The sequence below is a fragment of the Embiotoca jacksoni genome, unplaced genomic scaffold, assembly GCF_022577435.1.
Source record: "Embiotoca jacksoni isolate LCO1_2020_lvr unplaced genomic scaffold, fEmbJac1.0.p SCAF_2, whole genome shotgun sequence".
Classification (NCBI taxonomy): Eukaryota; Metazoa; Chordata; class Actinopteri; family Embiotocidae; genus Embiotoca; species Embiotoca jacksoni.
Window position 1 is genome coordinate 22,973,879 of NW_027185340.1, and position 18,798 is coordinate 22,992,676.

Genomic DNA, 18,798 nt, shown 5'->3' on the forward strand with positions numbered 1-18,798 from the left:
ATCATCACTAACGAAGCATTAGTCACTCATGAGTTCATCACGTTTGTGACCCCTGAAGTGAAGTGGTGAACATTTGAGCTTTACTATCCAATGTGGGTAAAACTGCAGTTGGTGCCTTATTGATTAATGTGAGACGAAATGTTCTGCAGTTATTATGACGTCTGAGTTATGTTCATGTTTGTTTATGTTTGTGTCTTGTTGTAACCTACAGGTAAATGAACAGATCCAAAAATTGGCCCACATTTTCTTTTGCAAAGAATAAATCCCGATCGTGCCTAATAAATCCTAATCATTGATAATATACTCACCTTAGTTATGCTTTACTTCATGAGTTGTTCACGGATTAGATCATGAATGAAATACTTTTAAATCATGTCACTTCCTGATGATTAATGCGGTATTAGTGCACGAAGTATTGCATGAATTCAGGATTAGATAAACATTACCTAATATGGTTTACGTAGAAAGTTAGAGCAGGGCTGAGGTGTGTGTGTTCAGTGTGTGTACCTCTCTCTGCCTGCTCTATGATCTGTCGGACAGCCTTCTTCAGACTGTTGGCTCTGAGCATCAGCTGCTCCCTGCTTTTGAACAGCTGGTGCGGTGAGCCTCCTCCTCCTCCTTTCTCCGTCTCCTCCTCCTCCAGCTTCTCCTTCAGCTCCGTCAGGCTCTCCTCGCTGGCCTCTTCCTCCTCCTCCTCCTCCTCCTGCTCCTCCTCAACGATAGGAGGAGTGGAGTGGGGAAGTGGAGGAAGAGCCTGGCACTCTGTGTTGAGGGCGTGGAGCGTCTGGAGGAGGGAGTCCAGCTTGTCGTTGAGGATGGCACACTGTCGGGCACAGAGGAGCGCACACACACACACACACACACACACACACACACACACACACACACACACACACACACACACACACACACACACACACACAGATGAAGGGCTGGATTGAGCGGTGCAGCAGCATCCACACAGCAGCACATTAGCAGAAACGTAATATAAAGGGAGTCGCCTTTCAGCGCAGGCTGATAATGGATGTTCCCCGCTTTGTTTTTGAGACTTACTTTCAGAGACATAGTGTCGCACTCATCTGCGTTCTCTGTGCTTTTCTCATATGCTTTCCCCACTTTGGCAACAAAATCCTTCACTGTTTCACACAGGATCCTGAGAAACAGAGGATAACATCAGAGATTCAGGGCGTAATGTGCGATGCGCTGATTGTCTTTGATCTGGGAGAATGTCAGGTTCATTTTTAGCTTGTTGGTTATTTTCTGCTGATTCGAGAACACTTGTTTGGGGTCATGCTGTTTTAATGAAAGACCCGTACTTGGCAGATGAGATGACCACAGAGTGCTGCTCTGAGTTCAGGATCTTTGTGAGGTGAGCAGCGACTGAGTCCTCATAGGCTGAAATGTGAAACTGGAGACAAAGCACAGAAAAAAAAGAGTCCGCATGAAAACATGAACTAAACACTGTTTTAATGGTGAGTATTTCAGTTTAAATCAGATCTCTACCATAAAATCTATAGCGGGTATAGTATGAGCAAGACTTGAGTGTAGATTTGAACCTGAGCTGAGGTAAAGTAAAACTGAAAATGTCAGGCACTATTTCCAGCATCTCCCTCCTCCTCCCGTCCCGTCTGCCTGTCTGGGAGCCCTGCTAGGTCTGATTGGGCCTACTGATGCATGTGAATATCTGTCAGCTCCTGTGAGTACCTGGCAGTCGTCAGCTCCCTCAGGCGTGGTGGGGCAGCTGTGTTTTGGTGGGATCTTAATCTCATAGGTCATGATGCTCCAGCGGTCCAGCATCTTGGTGCTGGCCCTCTCGAGCTTCTCCAGGATCTGAGGCAGCTGGGTGTCGTCGTCACATGACGGGCCCCAGCCCAGCACCCGCGCCAGATCGTTGCCCGTGCCCAGAGGCAACACCCCCAGCTGGCACTGAAAGGCATGCAAAGGGTTTGTTTGGCATCACTCAGGAGGGAGGTCTGTGTGTGTGTGTGTGTGTGTGTGTGTGTGTGTGTGTGTGTGTGTGTGTGTGTGTGTGCGTGTGTGTGTGTGTGCGTGTGTGTGTGTGTGTGTGTGTGTGTGTGTGTGTGTGTGTGTGTGTGTGTGTGTGTGTCTGTCTGTGTGTGCGGTGACCTTGCTTCTTTATGTAAGCTGGCCAGGAGCAAAGACAAAAACCTCAACATGCACATTGCATTTCCTATTCACTTGTAATTGAATATATTCTGTTGATTTCTGCATTTATTTACACAGGATTTTCTAATGAACATGTATGTGACAGTTTGCAATTGTAGGTTACGTTCAACAAAGGAGAAACAATCCGAACAGTATCCCAATGGACCGTACTAATATCCCTGTAAAATGCGGCTCACTGTCCTTTCTGTAACTACACTCATTGTACTGCGCACTACCTGTTTGTGTAGATTGAGTTTGTCGATTTCTGAGAGGACCCATCCCACGCTGCCGTCTCCTCCACACACCAGGATCCGGAAGTTGTCAAACTTCTGAAACAAACGCAGTCTGACAAAAACACACCCACTTACTGAGTTACTCTGTAGGGTCAGATTTACAAAAACAAAATGCTATGGAATGCATTACATACATACATATTTATGGGTCATCTAAACACATCTGAATTTGTGGAGCTGTTTGAATTTGTCCTCACCCGAGGTGTGGGCCACCGTTGACCAGGTCAAAGACCTGAGCCGGGTTGAGGAGTTGCTTGAAGCGTCGTAGGAATTTCACTCCCTGGTTGTCTCCGCTTTTGGAGTTGACAAAGACCAGGAGGGGACTGGCACAGGACGGGGGACAGGTGGCCTTCCAGAAGCCTGAGGAGACATGACAGCAGTAAGAAAATCACTGTTTAATGCTTTCAACACGACCAACATCATTCAACCCAGCTCTGCTTTATTCCGTGGAAGTCTCCACTGTGAAATTCAAAGTGAATAAAGACCAAATTAACCTGAAGGACTAAAAACTCTGGCCTCCTTTCACTTCTCCTTAAGAAAGAAGTTGGGACATCTGGGATGTTACTCAACGTCCTCCTTGATCCATACGATCCATCTATATATTTCTCACTCTTATTCATCATATAGTAATTGTGCTGTTTTGGTCTATTGTCTCTTCTGTATCTCCTTCCGAGACTTCATCAATTTTTCACCCATGAAAGTGTTTCTTGAGGAGTTTATCTGATCCAAATTGAGGGTCGCAGGACAGAAGGTGTCATCTGCTGCCCAAACTGAAAATTTGTAATTTGTGATACTGGACTGAAGAAATAAAAGCTGACCTCAATGGACTGACTTGAATTCATCCTTTAACGCTCGATAACCGGCACACTGCTCCGCCCTGAGCAGGAGTGCTGGATGCAGTAGGTGGCTTGAAACAACTCTGTCATCGTTAAACAACCTCATCAAAGCGTGCGTGAGACTGAGCGTAATAACACATGGGAACTCAGCACATGCCAAAAACACGTGTTTTACTCCTTAGTAGAGCATGACACACACACACACACACACACACACACACACACACACACACACACACACACACACACACACACACACACACACACGCTACATGTGTTTATGAGTGAGTGTGTGTGTGTGTGTGTGTGTGTGGCACTGCCATCTTCTCCTGGCACTACTTCTGTTCCCTTCCCTTAATTCATCCGTCACTTCTTCCTTCTGCTCTTGAATCTCTCCATCTACGCTATTGGATTTTTTCTTTTTCCCTTTTTGGTTCTCTCTCGTCAGTGAAGGATGGACGGAGGGAGGGTGAGTGGAAGAGACAGACAGAGAGAGAGAGAGAGAGAGAGAGAGAGAGAGAGAGAGAGAGAGAGAGAGAGAGAGAGAGGGAGGAGGCGGGGAGTCACGACGCTGCAGCACATGCTACAGTCTGCCCCCCAGACAATTACAACCAAACTCCCCCCTTTCTCTGCCTGCATTTGGACAGAGATCCTGGCACATGAGGAGAAGGATAGAGAGACAAAGCCCACTGTACATCTTCATCGTTTCTCCGCTGTTGTCTTATCCTCCTTTCATCTGCATGCTCCATCACCTATTTCTTTGCCACTCTTTCATTCCATCTACTCATTAGCAGAAGCCTGCTTTTTAAAGACTCTGTGGGCTGTATATGTGCAGCATTTATGTGTGAGTGTGTGTGTGTGTGTGTGTGTGTGTGTGTGTGTGTGTGAGAGAGAGAGAGCTGATCTCCATCTAGTATAGGTTCAAAGCGAGCACTACCAAAATACCCCACCCCCCCACCTCCCTCCCCACCACACAGACACACACACACACACACACACACACACACACCATACGATGATGAGCAAAGAGCCTGATTGGGGTCCGATGGTGTTTTGCAGCCACCTGAGGAGCTCCTCCTCTTCTGTGATGAACATGACGAGCACCATTTTAACAGCAAGGTCTTATCACACACACATTCAGATGTTGTCTCAGGATCTATTTCATGAAACGTGTGTGTCCTCCTGGCAAATACCAGCACGCTAATTAAGAAACGGACAGTTTCCTGGAACACATGCAGTATATATATTTACCACCTTATATGATGATCAGGAAGCTGATAATGGATTTGAGACCATTAATCAGAAGGGAAAATAATATTCCTGCGTGTGCTCCAGCAGTGTACAAGAGAGGCGTGTGGAGAGAAGAGACATGCTTGAGTGATTTACTGTGTGCCTGAATGGATGTGGATGCCTTGACCGAACCAGAATGAATCATCACGCTCTCCCTTTCCTCCACCCTGCCACCATCCTTCCATGTAACAGAGCAGAAGGTCAAAGTTCAGACGTCGGCTGACCAAATGGGGGGAAATCGTATTTCTTCACCTCTAAAATGTAATGATTGCTCACAGGTGCAACCTCTGACCCTTTGAGTGAATCAGCGAAATTGCATGGGTGTCTGTGTGTGGGTGTGTGTGTCTGAGTGTGTTGCCTACCATCTGAGTCGATGCTGTTGAGCGCTGTAGGGGGAATGATAGAGACTTTGCATTGACCCAGAGGACACTTGCGAGGATACAGGTCCATACAGGCTGTGTGCACCTGGAAGAAACAACACCAACTGTATAATTTTTCTCTCATGTAGATGTGCAACAGCAATGATTATTGATTTTACATGTTACATATCTTTTACATTTTAATTTGAGTGTTTAATTTAACATCTGGCCAGCAGACAACCATAGAGAATTTGACATTTAGCCAACACTAGTACATTTATAGTGTTACATAAACATAAACTGTGCTTACCAAAAACTAAATTCTATTGCAAATTTTAAAAAAAAACACTAAAATCTACACATCACCAGACTTACTGCACTCATGGACACATACTGTACACATTATGCAACAGGTAAAATAATGCCTGAATTTATTATCCCCGAACCCCAATTCAAAAAGCTATTTGAAAGTCTCCTGGTGAACATCTGGATCGCTCCAACATCTATTTTTTACAGTTCATAATCTGATTTTATCAGCTGACATTGATATATCGGTATTGGTGTATATGTTGGCCAATATGAAAACTTTCTATTTAGAAATCAGAAAGAGATGCTTGTAAAAAACATATTAACTGGTCTTATTGTGTTTTTTCTTATTTAAAATGATTAAATTCTCAGTAAAGTTCACCGTTTCAGTGCACTAATGTCAGTAAATTGAAAAACACCCTGCCTCCATTACACATCTTTGTCATAAAAAAGTTTGATAACCATATTTGAGGGATCATTGCAAAAAACGCTTGTCTATACATATTGTATATACAGTAATATCAGCCCATATGTCAGAATTTCTTTACTCCCTAATATTGGTATCAACATCGGTCCAAACAATCCAGTGCAGGTCGAGCTCTAATTGACAGTTAATTGGTACATGACGCGTCTTACCATTGCTTTGCACCAGAGGCAGCGCCAGTCCTGCAGCCTCAGTACGCTGCCACACGTCTTATCACACACGGCACACTTGGCACTGACAGGCAGGTTGCCTTCCAACCACTGATGAGGCATAGCAATCTGTAGGTTGAACACACACACACACACACACACACACACACACACACACACACACACACACACACACACACACACACACACACACACACACACACACACAGTTTGAGAAAAGGGAAACACTTTAACGCTGCCTACTTCTGTCTGTCATTTCTAACATGAACACTTTTCTTTATTGCCACTAGAAAAAAATGGCCATGCTTTGCACGGTTATGAAATATGTCTAAAACATGCACTTATTATGGTAAAACAAGTGAATGTTTCAGACTCTTTCCATAATTGATCTTGTTTCCTTGCTCAAGGGGAAAACCTGCAGAGGGTAATCCTAACCACCATGTAACAAACTCACCAGACAACAAGGCGGTTCTTAAACAGTCACAAAGTCTTACAAAGTCACAGGGAACTAATGCATTACAATACAAGGGACGTATTCCAACAAGCTTACCCCATCCTCATCCTCAATAATATCCTTCCCTATGGAAGCCAGGGTCGTCCATTTACAGTTGTTAGTGGCTCTGACAGCACAGCGTTTGTGGGCTTTGAATTTGCACACTGAAAAACACAAAACAATCAATACTCAGTCAGAGTGACAATGTTTTCCGCCTTTAACAATGGTTCCTATTACTCATCAGCAGCATCTTGCAGCACAACACTACATGGATACAGATGAAGAATAACTCTTTCTAATAATGTGTTGTTATATGAGCTGTTTATGAATGAACAGTGTAATATTTAATTGTTTATGTACAGTTGTGCAGCTTGTGTTTCCAATAAAGGTTATAACACTACTAACAAATCAAAGTAAAATCTGATCACAATCAAACACTGAATCCACATCATCCAGAAAATGTATGTGTAAAATAATCAAGAATAGTACTAATTTGCTAATTTAAGGTTACCTGGTAAATGGTGCAGAAAATTTAAAAATAATTAAAAATCTCTTTTTACAGGCTGAAAAATACACAGTGTAAAAGTACAGTGTTCCACTGAATCAAGCCTTCACCAGATGTCAGGATGTGTAATTATGAACCTCCATAAACCGGTTCTGCATTTATGATTCTGACCGATAGAAGCAAAGCCTGATGACTTTGCTCCACACCACGGGTCTCATTTCATGTATCCATACATTGCTGCACAAAACCTAAACTCTGGACCACACAGCCAGGCTGATCCAGCTGCATGTTAACATCCACCTGCTGCACTTAAAACAACACATCTGTACAACCTCTGGTCCGAACACTCAGTCTGTACAGACGTCTGCTTTTCTGAGGAATTAGTGAACAGGTGAAAGTGAGTGTCTGCTACATGTGATCAGCTGCACCATAATCCTCAGCAGCCCCAACACATCAGCAGAGCAGGCACATTAAGGACATAGCAGACCACATGGCCAACACTGTATGTTGTCCCTCCACTTATTCATCTGAGCATCCTGTACACAGGCAGACTGAAATGAAGCCAGCGGTCCTCCAAGCAGAATCACTGACGGTCATTGAACAGTTGGAAGGAATCACAAACATCCATCCATCATCTATACACGCTTTATCCTGAACAGGGTCACTGGGGGGCTGGAGCCTATCCCAGCTCACATTGGGTGAAGGCAGGGTTCACCCTGGACAGGTCACCAGTCCATCACAGGACCACATAGAGGCAGACGGAAACAAAGACCATTCATGCTCTCATTCACACCTAAGGGACATTTGTAGAACCACCAATTAACTTGAGGTGCATGTCTTTGGATGGTGGGAGGAAGCTGGAGTACCTGGAGAGAACCCACGCAGGCACAGGGAGAACATGCAAACTCCACACAGAAAGGCCCGGACTCAAACCCAGAACCTTTTTACTGTGAGGCGACAATCCTAACTACTGGACCACTGTGCCGGAATCACAAACATTATTTTTTACTTTTACATTTTTTAAATAAGATTTTTTTTTTACCTTAGATGTATTCAATTTAGCTTTAATTATTTTACCCAGAAATGAAGGTGTTTTTGTGCCCTCTGTTTAATGCACAATAAACACACTGATTCTTCTGTCCAGCAGCAGCAGTGAAAAAGAAACACTTTGTATTGAGGAACAGCTGCAGCTTCCTCAGACGCCTTAATGTGAAAACTCATTACGTTGGTGGCTCCGCCCCTTTCTATACAGAGCCAAGATGGTGACCGTTTAGAGTGGAAAGTGTTCAGAGTTTCACACTTCTTTTTTGGAGCGTTGTGAGTGCATCATCCAGGTACTTGTAGAGCGCTGCATGTTTGTGTACTGGACAGTGTGAATGCACTTTTACACTCAAAATATGAAGTGTTAGTACACAAGTACGCCATTTGGAACCATACTGAGGTTCACTGTGTGCCTGAGCAGGAGAAGCATGGACTTCAGCGTGCTTAATGCTGTCTGCTCTGAATACCAAACAAGAGTGAGATGTAAGTATAGCATGAATATTTCTGATGGAGATGTACAGACAGATGGAGGTTACTCTCGCTACTGTAGAGAGGAGGCACTTAGCAGAGTCATGAATAATGTCTGCACTCTGGGGAACTTTGCTTCCAGTCAGCCCTCCCCTCTTATGCACAATGCTGAACACACACACACACACACACACACACACACACACACGCACACGCACACACACACACACACACACACACACACACACACACACACACACACACAAACAAACACACAGGATCTTGTCATTAGGCAGTCTACACAGATATACTACAAACTAAGTCAAACTCATATCCGGGAGCAACAATCAATGTTTCAATCTAGTCTGCCACTAAATGCTGTTAGAGAGCATTAGCAGAACATTAAGAGAATTCAGAGGACATGATCCCACTGGCTGTTAATGGCCGGGCTGAACCCTGAGCATTCACAAACCAGACGGGAAGAAAACGCCGTGTCTAGGACTGTGAGTGTCTCCCAGTTTGAAATAGAGACAGAAAGGCAGAAGAGTTTTCCTGTGTGAGTGAGTGTGTGTTTGTGTGTGTTTGCGGCTGGGTATCACAAATCAATTCCCACTGCCTGTCCTGTGCAGGAAATCGAAGGGAAATTTAAGCCGCGTTGATTGCTGTGAAACTGTTTGGCCGGCTGCTCTCGAGGTTTAATAGAGACACTCTGCTGCTTATTTTTCTTCTTGGCCATTCTCACCTACTGCTTCTCTTGCGGGTGATCCTCCTCTTCTCACTAACTCTGACATCAGGATTGTATATTAAGAGGAAACCAAGGAGCTGCATTTTAATTAATGTAATTTGAAATGGAGGTAAAAGCGCAAGTTCAATCAGGAATGCCATCTTTTACTTTTCATTCGTCCACAGTTTATTCTCCCACGCTTCTTCTAATCACCTGACTGTGACCGGTTTGGGTAAACCTATCAAACTGCCAGAAGTTTCTTCCTGTTAAAAGGGAGTTTGTTCTTTACACTGTACAAGGTTATGCTTCCTGTTAAAAGGGAGTTTTTTCTTTACTCTGTACGAGGTTTTACTTCCTGTTAAAATGTATTTTTTTATACACTGTACAAGTTCTTTTCTCCAGTAAAAGGGAGTTTTGTCCTTTCAGCTTGCTCATTTTTCCCTCTATAATATTATATAAAAACAATTTTTTTTTCATTCCACCACCACCAGTGTGTATGTCGCTAATCTGATTGAGATAAACATGAGAGGGCATCTTTGTGAGGCCAATACAGAGCTCCATTAACTGCTTCACATCCATCATACACTTGATTCCATGTTGTAATGAATCACCTATAATCCCAGTTGCATGTTCCTATTGTTGGTTGTGGATGTGTGGAAAGAGTCAGTTAAAGAGTCAGACGGCACTCTAATGATTTCTCCATGTCTCTGTGTCCAGTATGTGTCTTTGCCTTCTGCTCTGGATATGAGAGGATAATAAGCACAGACTGGAGAGGCTCTTACTGCCTTCACACACACACCGACCCACATGCACTCACTCACTGGGAAACATTAGCAAAATTAGAAATAGAGGATATGCAGATGGTGCTCATTATGTTCTGCTGCATGTCCCTGACACTCCACACCAGCTAAAAGAAAGCATAAAGTAGTGTGAACTTCCCATGACGACCCTCTTAACACCCAACCTCACTGTTCCTTCACAGATGAGGTGAGGAGCTGTGGCGTCATTCACAAGATCCCTTAACAGCTTTTTTCTTTGTTAATGGAAAATGAAGAAATTAAAAAAATTCTGAGTCGACGCTTATCTAACACACAACATGACATAAAAGCTTATGGATAGAGGCTGATGTGCATTCATATGCTGGCATAGCGTTAATGGCAGTTCACAGCTCTTTTCACTCCCTCTCCCTCCAGCTAGGACACAACGTGGAGGATTTCAAAAACTCATGCTGGCTCCGATACATCCAACCCGCTGCACATGGACAGACGTTTGAAAAAAGGAGATTTCTCACTTCAGTGACTCACAACTCCTTACGCAACATCGTCATATACCTTTCCAAAGAACCTACAGACCTGCCAACTGCCAGGCTTTGCAGTGGTAAATGATGTGTTGCAGTGCTACAGTGTGGATGATCTTTAAACAGAGAGTAGGGATCCTATCCACTTTGTGTACTGTAAAACAAATCAATTAAAGGACAATTTCACTCTATTTCCCATCAAGGTGCTTATTGTGGCTCTATGGTTCATGCACTCTTTACCTCTGCTGTAAAGCTTTGAGGGATCAAGAAGTCACCATAAAAAGGGCACTAACGTAAACTAGCTGCAACATTCAAAAGACCTTTTTTTTTTACATTAATACCTTTAAAAGTTTGTTTTTGATCCTAAAGTAAACACAGAAATGACTGCCGGTGCCTGAAATGGCTACTTTCCAGAGCAGACTAAATGGTTTGTGTCTGTAAATTTGCGTGTCGCAAGAATAAGAAGAAAAGATACAAAGAGAGCAGTTTTCATGGACAGCAGCTGCAGGATAAAGAGAGACTGTATTTGGCGCTAGTCGTTCTCCAGATTACACGAAAACAAGTATGAAGAACTCCACCTGCCAGACTGTCGTTGTATGTTGTTAAACACTTCTTCAAGTAGATAGCAGCTCCTTGAGTTGGGAGACCAAGTGCAGAAGCACAGGTAATGCCTCCGTATGTCATTTGTACATTAGCTCGAGTTGCAGCGTTTACTGTTTGCTGTAATTGGTAGATACACTTACATTTAAGTGTTTAAGTCATTGGACCAGCAGCTTTTAGAATTTCCTAGCTCTACATCGGCTCCTAGGGCCGACTGAGAACTGTGGAAAAGCCTCTCCCTCCAGATCAGCTCATCACCTTTACTACCAGTGTGCAAACCTCAGCCGAAAACTTGTTCACTTCCACTGGCATTTCCAGATTTTCTTGAGTATTATTTAATGTTCATGCATATCCTTGATGTTTGGGCTTAATATAGTTTTTAATTTCTTAAATTTTTTTTTGTACTGCTTATTTAGTCTTTAATGGTTTTAATATTTCGATCTGATTGTTTTAATTCCGTTTGATGATGCGCAACACTTTGGTCAACTTTATATGTATTTAAATGTACTGTATAAATAAAACTGGAGTCGACACTTCCAGGTGGCCAATTTCTGTGTTTGTTTTCGTTTTTTTGGAAGCTGTTGGAAGCTCGATCTTTTGCCCCAACACCGTTTTATGCAACCCCTCATTTCCCTGAATCTTTACAGAGCAGACAGAGTGCAAAATTAGCATGATCCACAGCGGCACACGCCATGTTGAAATAAACTGTAATTGTCCTTAACATTCACAGGTGGTGTGCTTTGTGTTCCTTACCTTCGCAGGAGAGGCCGTGAGATGTGACCCCAGACAAGCTGTCTTTACAGACGTTGCAAAAGGTGGGCCGTGCATGGGAGCAGGCGTACCAGTTGTGCATCCCTGAGAAATGTTCCACATTAAACTGTGCCGTCTGGCAAAGGAGAGGTTAAAACAGGTTGGCAGCACTGGGATGAGAGTCACAGAAAGGCAAAGCACAGAGCACTAATACATCCTAATGATAACAAAAATGTGTTTTTAATTATTGCATGTTACATTTACAGGCTGTTTTCATCACATCTATGAACAGACAAGTGTTTAACATGAAGAGTCAAATGAAGTTTTCCACATGCAGCTCATTCACTCCCTGTGTACCAGCTTCCCTTGATAATAATGATGATCCACTGTCCCCTGAAGTCTGACCTCACTGCTCTACAGAACCCTCATGACAGCAGTAACTGAGAAAAGACCCCCGCAGGACGTACATCAGCACTCGACGGGAGAAAACCTTCACATGCTGGCGCTCATGCGCGTGACTCTGCCGCTCCGTGAGTTTCGAAAAGCTACAGCTGGTCAGGAAAAACGGGATGCTTCTATACATGATTGTGTAGCGAGAGCCCGCTGGGGAGCTAATGTGAACAGTGTTTACTGTACCAGTGTGGGCGTTGCGTCTGCAGTAGTTGGCGCAGCCTTCGATACAATTTGTGTTTCATAAGTAGGATTGTAACAGGTGCTTGTAAACTGGGACACTCGCATCATAACGGAGGCACATATGAGAGCGCGGTAATTAACCGCGGTTCAGTTGACATCTTGGCAGCGGTGCGTGTGTGTGCGTGTGTGTGTGTGTGTGCGTGTGTGCGTGTGTGCGTGTGTGCGTGTGTGTGTGTGTGTGTGTGTGTGTGTGTGTGTGTGTGTGTGTGTGTGTCTGTGGTGTCTGGGGTTGCTGCTGCACTGCAGTGCAGTAAGGGGGTGAGGGATGGGGTCTTATATAAGATTTCCCTCTCAAATCAAAGCCATTAAAATGCAGCAGTGCTTCCTTGCTGCGCTGCCGTTCCCCCCGAGCCGTCACTGTCAACACATCGCCCAGATTTACAGGCTGCGTACATCCTTCCTTCAGACGAATACTTGAAACGGCTGCGGTCAATTTTGTGAACTATCACAACGGCAGATAATCGTGTCAACAAAACTGTGCTGTTTTTTTCTCGATTTTTCTGGGGACACTGTCTTGGATAACAAAGATGAGCGTTATAATATTTTCCCTGAACAGATAACGTCATTTATTCCCTGTTTATGTGGTACATTTGTCTGCACATGATATCGCTGTGTGAGAGTTGTGTACCTGTGCCTACATGCAGGTCCATGTGTGCCTCTGCTTTGGGGCTCTGAAACTTCTGAGGTCCCCCGCTGCCTTCAGTGCCCCTTCTCTCATGCTACACGACATGTGACTCTTATTCCTGCTGCATTTTATATGAGTATCACCGCTAAACTGTGTGGTTTCTGTAAGTTTGTGAAGTTTCCATGCAACACTGGGAGAGTATTTTCACTGGTAGGTACGTCCTCCCTGGAGGAGAGCAACGTTTCGGTCCAAACCTCTAAAAGAGGAAACGCCTGATCTCAGATCTATTGTTGCTGCGGCACCATCTCTTAACACTGCCCATCTTTATGTTGTATCTCTTCGCCCCCTCCCAGCTACACACACACACACACACACACACACACACGCGCACACACACACACACACACACACACACACACACACACACACACACACACACACACACACACACACACACACACACACACACGCACACACACACACACACACACAAACTCACAAGGATGTGTCTATCTGTTGATTTGGAAAGGGGCTCTTACCTCGTAGTGCTCTCTGGACTGGACGGACTTCAGCGAACTGATCCAGTCCTCCATCTCTTTCCTGTTCTCGGCACAGAGGATGAGCCTACGGAACGGGGTGATCACCTGGAGGGAGACGGAGGGACGTGAGCTCGGGTGAGGGAGCAAGACAGACACGGTAGCTAAAAAGAGGGCGAGTAGGAGAGATGGATGTTTCCGGTGCTTCGGTCCTCAGCCTGCGGTGCCACTGAGAGGAGAGAGCGATCGGCTCTGTCTTTAAGGGAGAGGAAGGATGAGAAGCCTCCTCCCTCCTCGTCTCTCTCGCTCTCTCTCTCTCTCTCTCTCTCTCTCATTAACTTTAGCTCACTCACACCTTCGTGAGTTAGTCTTTTCCTCCGCTCCATGTTTCTCCCAACCCTCTCCTCTTTTTCTTCGCTCTTCATGCTGCTTTGAGGCAGATCTGTGCTGACAGGCGAAGCGCCTCGGTAAAGGCTAAGAGATCCTCTCCCCCGTCGCCTCCCCATCTCCTGCCCTGTCCCTGTCCCTGTGTGTGAGTGTGAGTGCGCGCGCGCGCGTGTGTGTGTGTGTGTGTGTGTGTGTGTGTGTGTGTGTGTATGTATGTGTGTTTAAAGGACAGTCCCCGTAGATAACCCTGCAGACATGCAGCACCCTTTCAACACGCCATCACTTATTCATGCTCCTCATCTCTTCTTTCTCTGCATGTCTGTCTAACTCGTCACGTCCGTATGTTATCTCTACTCACATTAGTGAGAGGAGTGAGGCTGAATACATGGTGCACACGCACACACACACACACACACACACACACACACACACACACACACACACACACACACACACACACACACACACAGATAAAAGAATACCTGACTAATAAAAACATGTACCAGCAATGATCCTGATGTTTTGTTATCTCTGTGATAAATGTGGTGAACTGTTAATAGCAGTCTTGTGCAGGTGTCCTCAGAATTAGAAAAAAACTTTGATGCAGCTTGTTGTTATGATTTCATGCTCTCGTCAAACAACATGACGTAACAGAGAAAAAGTGCAACCGTTTAGACCCTTGAGGCCTTTCAGGCTATTCGCTAAAATTTCCAAACATCCCCAGACTGAGTCAGAAACTCCACAACTACAAAAGGAACAACCTCGGGCTCTTTGGATCAGAGACACTTGGGGTCATTTCTAAAATAAAATACGTTTATGTGTCCTCATTAACAGGCCACGTTAAAGAAATATATATTTTTACTTTTGCCTGCTGAAAATTGTAACTGTAACAAACAGTGAGTCAGTGACACTGATGTTATTGAACCTGTTCTAAAAATTCTCAACTACAACTCTGCACAATGCTGCACACATTTTACTCGTAGTAATACCGAATGCCTCATCACTGAATGTACCTCGCTCTGCAACCTTCGAAACATGACTTAGTTATTTTTTTAATAGCAGATACGGCCTGCAAGGGGATCTCCAAGTAGGAAAGGGTTAACTCATTTGTTTAGCTATGTTTGGATCTGAAGCCAAATCTTTAAGTTACATTTTGCTCAGGTCAGGAAAGTAACATGAAGAACTGATATTGTTTGAGGAGAAGACATAATTGGATCTGCAGTCTTTTCCTCAAGAGGAAACATATCAACTACTTTAATATCATAATGCTTTTGGCTCCACACAAAGATCAGTGACAGATTTAAGAAGGTAGACTTGAGTAGCACAAAAATCAATTTGTGAGAAATTTGACAGTTTTGGAAACTTTTTAATGTGACATCAATGCTGCAAATATGATCGATTCGGACTCTTGATCATGTTTTCAATTGTCATCTTCAGTCATATCACACTAGACCGAGCATATATTCGTGTACAAGTAAAAGGGAAACAGGGAGATGAATAAAAGCGTTCAGCGCTTTTGTTCTTTTGTCTGGTGTTCTTCGATCATTCGAAGATGGTGACCTCATGCGTATTTTAATTTACCTCAATATTCCTTACTGCTATCACTGAAGTGCTTTCATGATCTGTTACTTCTCTACGGATTGCTCCCTCACTCGTGTCTGATAAAACACTGCCTCATATTCCACTATATTCTGAGAGGAAACACCTTCAAATACAAACTGCATGAGCCTCAATGCACAGTTGAGCAGCTTTTCTTCTAATCTATTAGTACAAAAGACACTTTGGCTGATGAGCACTGAAGAGAGGGCAGAACAATAGACGGGGTTTTCAGTATCACTCTTTGTTGTGTTTCTTATTCTCCTACAAAGTTCTCACTGATTTCAGACCAACTGTTTCTCTATAATCTGAGGCCGTACATTCAGCTCCTTCTTATCTTTTTGGCAATAACTGGATAAATGTGAAACACATCCTGTAAACCAAACACTCCATCAGCCAAAGAACAAAAATGGAGTGAAACAGTGACAAGAGGCTTCTCAGTCTTTCAGATCATCTCTCTGATCCCTCTAATCACAGGCCCGGTGGACCAGCAGCACCTGAGGCTGTCACAAGGTGTGGAAAACAGCAGGTGCACAACACACAGTCACACCAATGTGAGTACACGTGTGTGAGTGTGTATAATGTGTGTAATGTACGTGATCGTTTGTGTATGTTGGTGTATGTTGGGGTGTTTAAGATCCAGCTGCTGCAACACGGCTTTTCTTTCTGCATGAAGGCTGCAGTTGCCTGCTAACCCTCCATCTGCTTTACAGCCACATGTTTCCACAGACAAAACTCTTTTAGAACACAACTTATGCACATAAGAAGAGAAAATGATTGTTAATGAACTGCAAAACTACATGTCTTACATACTAAAACAAGACTCAGCTTTGTTACGTTTAGCTATACATTTGACCTGTTGTGAAATGCTCTATCATATGCAGTACCAAGAAAAATGTGATCTTTTTGAGTTTTCTGCATTTACAGTATGTAAATCTCTAACTGAGTCCAATACATTCACAGTGTCGCTGGAAAAAAAAAAAAAAAAAAAGAACTCCGGGACAAATGACAGGAGTTTGCAAACCTGGAGTTCAATCAATGAAACAAAACGTGTGGGTTGGAGCTACTTAGACTTCTAAAAGGCCCTCAAAAATGTTGACATTGTTTTTCACATGAAGTCTCCGTTAATGTGAACAAACTTTGAAGTTATCTCAGAGATACAACGACTCTCACTATAGATGGGTGTCCAACTAACATGACTCCAAAAGTACAACACAATGTTCAACGAGGCTAAAAGGAGGCTGAGAGAAGCTGCTAGTCTGAATCATTGAATGTGGTTAACATTATGAGTCTACCATGTACAAACCATTGTAGAGACATCTGTTCTCCAAAAACACAACAACATTTGCTAAAAAGAGAACATTTTTACAGACAGCTAAAACTCAGGTTGAGTTGTTTAAGAACACACAGGCCTGTATACGGTGTAAAAAGTACACTGCATACCGCAACATGATCCCAAAAGGGAAGCACGGTGGAGGTAGCATCATGATTTCAGGCGGCTTTGTCGCATGTGAGCCCAGAAAACTGGCAGTCATTGAGGGGGACATGAATTCCCAAGTTTATCAAAGTACCTTCCAGAAGTGGCCGTCCAGCTGAAGCTCAGAAGCTCGTGATGCAGCAGAACAATGACTCCAAACATCAAAGTAGACCCTGAATGAGTTCAAAGAAAAAAATAATGCCCTTCATGCCTTCTCAGATTCAGAGATCAGACCTCATTCCAACAGAGACGCTGTGAAAAAACGCCAAAGAGCCGTTCACACCAAATATCTGGAGAGAATGTTGAAGCTGAAGCAGTTTTGGAAGGAAGAAAAGTCCATAATTCATCCTGAACTCTGCAGGTCTGATCCGCAGATACCCAAATCATTTGTTTGAGTTTATTGCTGCTGAAGGAGGTTCAAGCAGTTATTCAATTGAAGGGTTCACTTACTTTTTCTGCCAGAACTGTTCATTTTAATGACTGTGAAGGATGCATGGAAGATAATAATTGTTTGGGTAATTAGCTTAAGGACACTGATTGTCTTGTGACTTACATGAAGATCAGATCAGGTTTTATGACCAATTAATGCAGAAAACCAGGCAGTTCTAAAGAGATCGCTTAGGTTTTCTTGCCAATGCAGAACATTGTATGTATTATAACCATGTTGGTTTGATTGCCTTCACACATGAATCTACAAAGAAACAAGAAGCAGCATGATTTCAATCATATTCAATGGAAACCTGTCACATAAGGAAGCCCCCTCATCACACGTGCAAAGATGCAAAGAGCAACCAGCACAGCGAGTTCTGAAAACCGGACGACCCACTAGAACCTCGGCAGTAAAATGCTCAGTCACGATTTGTTCAATGCAAACCAGTTTGCAATCATGTGTGACCACGCAGTGCTCCCTGAACAGAGTGGAGCTGGACAGCACCGGCTCACTGAAAATGAAAAAGCAAAAGCACGAATCACAAATTCCTACTGAAACATTTCATACATTCAACAACAGATTAATCAACAATGAAGAATAACTAGAAGTTGCAGCCCTGGATGAAATGGAACTTTGGAGCGGGAGCTTTTAAAAAAACCCGACTAACACCCGGTTGTCTGATCAATAACCTTAATCAGTCTCGTAATCAATCTGTCAGAACTTTAATTAACATCTGGTTATGTCTGAGAACTGAAGAGAGCGTCACAGGAAAGACAGGAGATGATACAAATCCTATCTTCTCTCTGTGAATAATACTTGTGTGTATGAATGTGTTGTCGTGTGTCTGTGTGCGTGATTTATTGTCCTTTCCTTGCCCTCACTCAATATTGAAGCTAATCCCATTAGCATCCTTCCTCCTTTTTTAAGTGGAGACAACTACTCCCACATTACTGAAAGTGTTTTGCATGTGTATTCACATGGTTGTGGGCGTCGTCCATCGACCATTTACAATTTATTCAGCTTGCAGAAGAAGAGTTGAACTGTTGTTCTTCTTTCTCTCCTCACTTGCTCACTCGCTCCTCTGAGCCGTTAATCACAATACATCTTCATTTCCCACCAGGATTAGTGTGTGTGTGTGTGTGTGTGTGTGTGTGTGTGTGTGTGTGTGTGTGTGTGTGTGTGTGTGTGTGTGTGTGTGTGTGTGTGTGTATCCATTTGTGCACTAGAGTGTGTGCTCACATGCACATGGGCAAATTGATCCCTTTGGACATA

General features: G+C 43.6%; 1 protein-coding gene across 11 annotated transcripts in view; it reads right to left on the reverse strand.

Annotated features, from left to right (window-relative positions):
* Positions 1-18,798, reverse strand: part of dgkh (diacylglycerol kinase, eta) — a 64,479-nt gene that overhangs the window by 21,866 nt on the left and 23,815 nt on the right. For all 11 annotated transcript variants that reach the window (XM_069155096.1, XM_069155097.1, XM_069155094.1 and 8 more), the window contains 11 exons: positions 13,640-13,744; positions 11,786-11,918; positions 6,455-6,561; positions 5,887-6,012; positions 4,948-5,050; positions 2,657-2,819; positions 2,403-2,511; positions 1,705-1,926; positions 1,317-1,408; positions 1,054-1,153; positions 508-823 (listed from right to left, as the gene is read on the reverse strand). In XM_069155096.1, the coding sequence (XP_069011197.1) occupies positions 508-823; positions 1,054-1,153; positions 1,317-1,408; positions 1,705-1,926; positions 2,403-2,511; positions 2,657-2,819; positions 4,948-5,050; positions 5,887-6,012; positions 6,455-6,561; positions 11,786-11,918; positions 13,640-13,744 (1,576 nt within the window). The remainder of the gene's footprint in view (positions 1-507; positions 824-1,053; positions 1,154-1,316; positions 1,409-1,704; positions 1,927-2,402; positions 2,512-2,656; positions 2,820-4,947; positions 5,051-5,886; positions 6,013-6,454; positions 6,562-11,785; positions 11,919-13,639; positions 13,745-18,798) is intronic.